The 9,336-nt window shown below is 26.1% G+C and overlaps 1 protein-coding gene across 1 annotated transcript; it reads right to left on the minus strand.

The window, feature by feature from the left end:
• Positions 1 to 6,824: 6,824 nt before the first annotated feature.
• Positions 6,825 to 8,048, minus strand: LOC129605586 (uncharacterized). Its single transcript, XM_055515446.1, has 3 exons — positions 7,885 to 8,048; positions 7,395 to 7,824; positions 6,825 to 7,331 (listed from the first exon to the last, which is right to left on the minus strand). The coding sequence occupies exons 1-3, from the start codon at positions 7,927 to 7,929 to the stop codon at positions 7,198 to 7,200; spliced, it is 609 nt and encodes a 202-aa protein (XP_055371421.1). The 5' UTR covers positions 7,930 to 8,048; the 3' UTR covers positions 6,825 to 7,197.
• Between the last annotated feature and the right edge of the window lie 1,288 nt (positions 8,049 to 9,336).

The raw sequence follows: 9,336 nt of genomic DNA on the forward strand, positions 1-9,336 counted from the left end.
TGACATCGATTTTATATTATTTCTTAGCATATTTTTTACGGTATTCAATGAACTAGATTGTTCAAATATTATTTATAATAAAATTGTTTTATAATAACTAAACTCCTTTATAATGAACTTTGAAATTAATTAGAGTATGATTTTAATGGAAGTATGGATGAAGAGGATTATGGATGGTATACCTTTTCAAGAATTCTCTAAATTTTTGTTCATTTGCTCACAATAGTTTTGGATTTTTTGTAATTTTTGCATGCAGTTGTAAATATTTCCCGAAATTGAATACTTTTAGTCTTGAATAAATTAAGGAGTCTGGAATGGTCACAGCTAAATGCCTGTTAACAGTTTTATTATGATTTTATATTGACGAAAATTGCATACTTTTAGGTGCAAGGGACACAATTTTAATATTTATTGATTGAAAAGTTTATAATAGTCGCGCTACTATTTTACTTTTTAGTGTTAGTTTAATTTCTAGGTTTTTATTGACATGCATTTTGATTTTCGTATTAAAAAATTTGATCGAAAAAATTGCATAGTTTTAGGTGCATACTTTTTATGTGTTTATATGAATCCCGTAAAATCATTCATTAAAACTTTTTCATTACAATAATTTACAAAAAAACAAAATATATTTAAAATCTCATTATTAAAGGAAATCCCTACGATGCACGTTATTATTGTCGCATAACTTATTTTGACCTCCTTACATTATTAAAGTTGAAAATAAAATGGCTAGCTATCGAATCAGTGAAAAATAAAAAAGTTTTTCATTTTTAATTAAATTTAATTTATAGCTAGGTAAATTGTTTGCTTTTATTTTTAATTTAATTTTAAAACAAACTTTATTTTGTACTCCATTTTGTTATTGGTTGTGTACAAAATTAATTAACTTTTCAGTGTGAATATTTATGGATACCTACATGTTTGTGTTGAAGTCAAAGTTTTTATTCAAAAAAAAATTTTAATAGATAGTTGAAAAAATTACTTACTTGGAAAAAATTCAATAAATAAATTGTTAATTAGATGACGGATGCGCGTTTACCAACAAAACTACATTAATTACTTTTAAAATAATAAGAGTTTTGTAAAATAAAAATGTTCTGTTAATATTCAAAAGCCCATTTTGTCTCCTGTTAGGCGTCAGAATTATAGGCACTGAAAGATAAGATTAGGTCCTAGGACTATTGTTTTTTTGCTATTTAATGCGCTTTAACTAACTCTACCCCTATTTGTTTATTCGAAGACACAAACCGCAGTATAAAATTTAATTTTCCTCGTTAAAATTAGAGGGGTTAATAAATGAAAATGGTACATTTTTCATAAAAATTGAATTTCGTGTCATAAGATCTTATTAATTTTTCATTTTTCGTAAAACTATTTTCAGCGATATTTGCTTTTTTCGATGATTTCTTTCAAAGATTTTCAGGATTTTGTTAAAATCAGAAGGTAAGAATCAATATGTGCATTACTATAATCCTTCATAAAAATATTATTAGTCTACGAGTTTAGCTTCTCCACCAGACATCATAAACAAGATTTCGAATACCATATACCCCACAAAATTACATTGCATAGTTAGCACACAATAATTATAATAATCAAAATTTTATTTATGTTTCCGGTCTTAAATACCCGTAAATAACTAGTTTGATGCGTTAATAAAATTGTTTTAAATGTTATCATTTATTCAACATTTTTTATTTTCCAATTCAGAATTAATAAATTTGTACGTCTGTAGACATTTGATCTGATAAGTCAACTGAAATAAATTTATTTAATTAAGAAAAACTTTGTATTTGATTAAAAAAATGATTCTGATTACATTGATATGGAAAATTTTCAAAGTTAATAAGCGAAAAATTAATATGAAAATTAATTACATGTTGTATTTCACTTCTTTAATTGGATACTTCTTGTATATTTAATTTAAATTTCGTATAGATGGCATAAACGTTATTGATAATATTATAAATGTTAATTATCAACACCTTAAATAAGATTTTTTACAGTTGTTACATGAACCTTATTTTCTTATCCGTAGTAAAATTTAGTACTGCCCATGAGTTGAAATGCAATCAAAGCCTACAAACATTTCCATTGTTTTGCATCCCCAGCTTTTCCATTTTTTTATGTGGATACCAAAAACAAAATTTCCAGTGAATACACCTGTTATTGATCTAATATATGTTCGACAATCTGAGACCAGCTATTGCCGTCTTATCACATGTTTGAAATTTAGTTTATTTAATTGGGGTTGTCTCTGATGAATTCTCAAATAAATATTTTAACCACGTGTTTCCATTCATTCGGCAAGCATATAATCACCGTCTTTGAAAATTCCAAGTCTAATATATGAAATCACAACCTCTCTTTGCATCATGTCGCAAATTTCAACATTCATATTAATAATAATTAATTTTGAACTCGTACTGTTTCTCTTTACAGCCTACATTTACATAAGTGTAAATTTTTTAACTTTTGAATTTCTGAAAAACTCGAAATTTTTCCTGCTTTTAGATTTCAATTTTAACCTTCACCTCATACAAACTCGTTATATAACAATATTAACACTCACAATATCCGAAAATCTCTAAAAATAGAACACTTTGATCTCTTAAAAACACAAGATTAATATCAAGGAATAGAACAAAAAAGGATAAAGAATAAATTATGAATATAAATAACATAATTTTTATGTTTCATTTCGAATCAATCATTCTCAAAAATATCCTTTGCAAACAAATTTATTGTCCTTTTTCTTTTTCAACATTGTAAAAAAGGAAGTGAAATAAACAGAGATGAAAATTTTGAAAATGTTTACAAATCTATATAAAAATTATAAAATTTAATAAAGAAACTGAGAAAGGTTAAGCAAGAGAGGAGGTTTTTTTCCTTCTTGTTTTCAATTATTTTTTCCTTAACACTGAGTTCGGGACGAATTCTGTTTCTATAGGTACCATTTATTTTTCTCAAGTGGAAAACAAGAAGAAGACCTAAATATTTCAATATTCGTTTTTTTTTTTTCATTTTGTTTATTTTATCCTTTTTTGAAGAGTTTGCTTTATATTTGATTGTCCTTTTTTCTCTCCTTTTTCTTTGTCATTATATTTTTAACTGTTTTATTTATCCTATAATCTTAGTATCGTTATATTATAAAGGATTTTGGTGTGTACATGTGTATATGTGTGCGATTTGTAAATTATATTATTATTTTAAATTGAATGGTTTACAAAAAAAAAAATAAGAAAACAAAACACAATTTTAACTTTTAGAGATTTAGATGGTTATGCCAAACCTTTTTATGTTTTTGCTTTTATAGAAAGGATCTTTATTTCTACTAATTAAATATCACAAAATAAATTTTAGGAAAATATAATGAAAAATTTGCTTTTTAATATGAAAAAATTGATCTTGTAGGAAATTTGTAAATTTTTATTATAAAGAAGCCAAAAGTCTTATGATTTCGACCACTTATATTTGAAAATACTTTGATTTTTTGAAAAAATATTTAAAGAACTAAGAATTTAAATTTATTTCATTATCCTTGTACTCTCCATTTGTGTACCTTGCTCAATATCTCAGAAATTTTATAAAAATTTTCATTTAATTTTATTGAAATTCAGTGTATTCTTCGTTGTCGCGCCTGTCTAATAACATATGAAGCACTGGGAATGTATAAATTAAAAGGAAAACGAACCAGAAACTTGAATATTTTCCGGCAATATTTTAATTTTTAGCAATTTCAATGTATTGTCAACATGGAGGTTTTCCCAATTACAATACATTTCGAGTCCATTTAAATAGAACCTCTAATTTGGTATTTAACAGATATACCGAACTAGTATGACTCGGAAGTAATTGAGCGCAATATGTAATCAAAAATTTTTAAATTATTTTAAAAAACATTTTGTATTAATCTAAATTTTTGCTGAATTTGAATAAAATTTGAAATTGGGAAAAAAAATGTAAAATATTTGGACCCAAAAAAGTTTAAATTTCTTTTTTCTCTCATTTTATTCGCAATAGCTAGCATAATCCAAACATAAGTATTTTAAAAACCAAAACCATGAATGAATTCAGAGGAAAAAAAAATTATTCTACAATTAAAATTTTTTTATTTTCTTTAAATTTAAATTACGGGTTTGTATTGATCTGAAAATGAATAGAAAAATTTTTTTCTCATTAAATTCTATAGAAATTTTTCTTTTTCTAAAAATCTAAAAGCCTTAAAAATTCCTGTAAAAGTTTCCATTTTAGCTGATTAAGCTAGAAAAACAAAATTGTTTATTTTGTTTAAAATGTATTGAGATAAAAATGTGCTGAAGTTCGTAATTCTCCCGCTTAATTCATAATTTTTAGTTTATTTCTTAATAAAAAAATTTTTTCGTAAATTAAAAAATTGGGGTCAACTATAGATGGCATTAATTACAGTTTGGGATCGAACTATAGTTAAAACAATAGAACCTTTTTAAATAATAGCACCGAATGTTGTAAATTGCAATAAGATGGTTAAAGGATAGCATAAAAGTCTTTCTGTTTATATATAGTATATATATATAGTCATTGTTTTATGAAAAAAATTTCGGATAAACTACAATTTACGATTTAACATAGAGAAATTACAAATTTTCATGAATAAGTGCCTCCAGATCATACGAGTATGTAGTGTGTTCTGGTCAAATACAATATCAAATAATAACTTGTGGTCAGTATGCGAATAGGAGCCAATAGAGAAAGAAATTAAGAAAAGAAAATACAGATTGCTCGAACACATTCTAAGAAGATCTGAACACTCCATATCAAAACAGGCAATAAGGTGAAACCACTAGGATCACGAAGTGTAGGGAGACCAATAAATACTTGAAAGAGAAGTGTGTTGAAAGAAATTGCAGAAGTTCGAAAAACGAAAAACAGTCAATGTAAACAAAACAAATACTTAGTAATCATGTGGATTACAGTATAAAGCAATGTAGAGAACATTCACGGCAATTTCTTCATGCCTCTGTAGCTCAGTAGGGAGAGAGTCCGCCTAGAAAGCGGTAGGTCACTGGTTCGAGTCAAGTTCAAGGAGAAAAAATTTTTTAATTAATTTTTCAGCCTTTAACTCGTTCCTTTGATTAATAAAAAGTTCCATTAAGTTAAATGGGCCCAGACTTTGTGGAAGTCCTATGCTTCTTGAAAAGGAGTAATAAAAAGAAAAAAGATAATTTACGATTTTAGGAAATAGCTTTCCATTCTATTTGTATTTGACTCATACTTAAATGTTCTTAAATTCCCGGATCCACAAAAGCCTTAACTTAAATAAACAATTTGTGAATTACTATTAATGCTTTTTCCTACTGTAGACTATTGGTATTTTTTCCTACGTCACTTACCTAGTAAATCGAATGATGCATGAAACTGGTTCATGGTTTTATCTAAGACATCATGAACCTACCTTATAGTCCTCTCAGAAGCCAAGTAGAATAAAAAGAACCCTTTTCCTTCGAACCGGGAAAGTTATAAAACAAAAATAAAGTTTTATGAAATTTCCAATTTTATAGATGAAATAAAACGCTGTATATCTACATGCGTATGTATATACATACATAAAAATTAAAAACAAAATAATAAATTTTTGTTCTCTTTGTACTTTCTCTTCAGAAGGGATAATAATAATAAAATTATTAAAGTGAATTAAAATGAGATTAAACGAATCTGTTTTGTACAAGTAGCATAACAATAACAATAGCAACACTATATTGGAATGATAAGGTAAGTACCATCATCAATTACAAAATTTAAATTAAAATTAATGATTTTGTGAAGAATTTACTTTTAACTCTTATCACTTGATATTGTTTTAAATATAAGAAAGTCTTTATTTCCATAAATTTGGAATATTATTAATCACTTTATGTGTTCTTTTGTATATTTAAATTTTTTGATATCTAAATTCAATGAATGTTAAATTTTACATGGTTGTTTAAGTTCTAACAAAAATTTATTAATTAATTATTTAGAAATTTTCAAAATATCAAGATTAGATTTGGTAAATAAATTAATGTCAAATGTTAAAATGTTATTTAACAAATAATTATGACAGTTCCAATTTCTATAGTTTTATTTTATTAAAAAAATATTTTTGTGCTACATGGGTAAAAATTATTGTATTGGGTGCTGTTACCTTAATGATTACGTAATTTATGATATTTAAATAATATATAATAAATTTGGAGTGATTAAATTGAGCAAAAGAAAATTTTTGTGGGACAACGTTCTTTGGCTTAGGTTTTAGTGTTAAAAGAAATTAATTACAGGAAATGTCCAGTGTGATGGGACTGGTATTAACACTGATTCCCTCTTCGTTATATTAAATGAAATTACATTAAAAACTGGTTCAAGGAAACCATTAAGATTACTGTACTTACATTCATTTTAATATTAAAGGCGCACATATACTTAAATTCTTTTGAAATTTCTAATAAATTTTGATTTACGTCCATTTTTCTCTCATTTTCCTCTATGTTGTGAATATTCTAGGCAGTTTATGAGAAATTTCTAAGGAGAATTGCTTGGTATACCTAGAGGATTGATAAATTCTAAAGTTTGATTGGGTTTTTGACACTCTTAATAAATTACTCGATAGCTTACAATTATTTTAAATCTTATACAAAAAAAAAATTAAAATTTCGTCTAAAAATAATTATGTATACGAAAATTATTAAAACTAGAATTAAGTTTCTAAGTTAATTCTTAATATTGTAGTTCCATCCGTTCCCCATATGATGGAACCACAACATTAAATAATAATATAATATCTTTGGTAATAATTACAAAATTAGTTAGAATTCTGTTACATAACAATATTTATTACATTGTTACTTCAATTTACTATATAACACTAAAAAATTAGAAAACTAAATTATACTAATTAAAAATTAATCGTGATAAAAATTTCAATTAAAATTTACTGTCGTGTCTGTTAGAATTCGGACTAACTTCAGTTTGACTGATTGAATAATGCAGATTCAATTACTAATTCAGTCAAATTGATGTTTTGTATCTGCATTTGCAAAGGTGTTTTCCCCTTTTTTTCCTCTTAATTGCACATTTGTTATTAAAAAGCCGATTCGCTAATTTGACTAATTTAGTCTTCATATTTAAATCACAAAAATATATCTTACTTAAAATATTTTAGATATATAATCTAGACAACTATCCTAGTATAGTTTTTATTACCGTTGGGCTTAGTTCCTGAAAATCACCTGTTTTAATATTACTTGGCCGAAATTCTTTTCTAATTTCTATATTGCAACATTGTATGCAATTGGGATAATCATTTCCAAAATCTATAAAATTTAAAAAATATTTTCCATTAAATTTGTATGTGGTGTATTCTAATTTAAACTTACTTTTTAATAAATTTGGCAATACTTTAGAACTAAAATCACAACAACAGCATTTTCTCACAATATAACTGTATTCAAAATCTTCATCATAGTTATCATAATCCGTTCCATTATAGAATTCCATGTTAGTGTCATCGGTGGCATTAAAAAATTCCATAATTGAATCATTTGATATTCTCATATTAAATTCAGTACAATTTTCATTAATTTTTAATTTTAATTCATTTAAGACCGTATTATTTTCTTGTAAAATTTTAATTGCATCTTTAATTTGTTGAATTTTTTCCTCCTCATGAAATTTTGATGGACGCTCATTATTTAGTGTTAGTGATATTGGGATTGGAAACGAAAAATTTCGCCATGATATTAAAGAAACTTTTGAATAATTTTCGGAATAATTTAGTTGACCATTGGATAAATGGAGATTTAGAAGCTGGAAATAAAATATAATTAATAAATAATTATTTTTAATAATTTTAAAATTTAAACTTACAATTAAAATAAGAATATTAATGAAATTCTTTAAATTTTTACACATATTTTGCTCTAGTGCTTACAATTATTAAATAAAATATTTAATTATTAAGAATTTTTCGCTGAATAAATAAAAACTTCTGGCAAATGGTTTTTTTGCTCTTTCATCCGGTTATTAGATGTTTCTCTTATGAGCTTATAAATTAAATTAAAAATAATGTGCAATTAACTTAAAAGCTTTTCAATTGAAAAACTGGTTTTTATATGAAAATTTTCTTTTTTTGTTTTGTTAAATTAGAAGTGTAATTTGCCTACGTAATAATTAAGTTATGAAATAGAAACACAAAACAATCTTGATTGACCAGTTTTTGTATGCATTCATGTAAATCATAATTGATTATTGTAAAATGAACGCATTATCAAATCGATGAACGGGATTTTCACACGCTACATTTTGTTTATGATTTTTTTTTGAAATATTAAACAGAAACTATGCCTACAGAATATAGGCATAGTTTCTGTTTAATGGGAAAATATCTTTAAGGGGAAGGCACTTCGGGATTGTGCCTTCAAACCTGATTTTAAAAGTTAAATATTTTTTGCTTTAATACAGGTTTTAAAAATCATCGAAAGACAAACACAGGAGGACCCAAACTGTCATCAAGCGTATCAATAGTGGGGGACTTTAACTCAAGCTAAAATTCTTCTTTTTATTTTTACCATTAATTTTGCTCTATCGTGTTTTAGTGTCTACATTCCACGAAAGAAGACACGGAAGTGCTATCGTAGTACTTTATGCTAAATCAAGAGGTCTCCTTCGCCTCAGTCTTTTTTCGCAAATCCTCTCCCCTATAATTCGAGAGGCCTCGACATTTGCATGCTTTTCCTAATGAATCCTATGTTTCACTATTGCGCACATACCAGGGAGAACCCACCATATTATACGAAGTACCGTGTTGTGGAAGGTTTGTATTTATTTGATGTGTTTCATGCTTGGCACAACCCCATAGCTGCAAACCGGACATCCATATAAGTTTTATTATTTGATAATATATCAACCCCTTATTGTATGTTGCCAATCTAGACTTGCGACCTAGAAGCCAATAATTTTCCCTATATCTGCTTTCTAATTCTATTCTTTTCTTCTTTACATGTTCTGTCCCTCTGAGCAAAAGTTAAATATGACTATGTTGTAAGTCAACTTATGCCAATTCTGCTTCAATAAATGAAAGCAAACGTAATTCTATGAGAAATTATTGAACAAGTAGACCTTCTTAAACCATGATTTGCTGGGCTAATGATACTTTGGGTAAATCTTATACTTTCAAATTTTATTGCACAAGCCGCTTAAGCTTATCTGAATAAGATTAATTACATATTTCGTTTTATGGAGAATGCCAAAATTTACCAAAAAAATTCCTCAACAAAAAATCATTTTTTTTAATAATTTCAATTTTTTCTAAAGACAATG

This window comes from Condylostylus longicornis, unplaced genomic scaffold, assembly GCF_029603195.1.
Source record: "Condylostylus longicornis isolate FDR11 unplaced genomic scaffold, ASM2960319v2 ptg000013l, whole genome shotgun sequence".
NCBI lineage: Eukaryota > Metazoa > Arthropoda > Insecta > Diptera > Dolichopodidae > Condylostylus > Condylostylus longicornis.

Coding starts and splice junctions, on each gene's coding strand:
- LOC129605586 (XM_055515446.1), bottom strand. CDS start 7,929: ATGTGTAAAAATTTAAAGAATTTCATTAATATTCTTATTTTAATT. Junction 7,825..7,884: donor TTAATATTCTTATTTTAATT/GTAAGTTTAAAT, acceptor TTTTATTTCCAG/CTTCTAAATCTCCATTTATC. Junction 7,332..7,394: donor ATTGCCAAATTTATTAAAAA/GTAAGTTTAAAT, acceptor TAAATTTTATAG/ATTTTGGAAATGATTATCCC.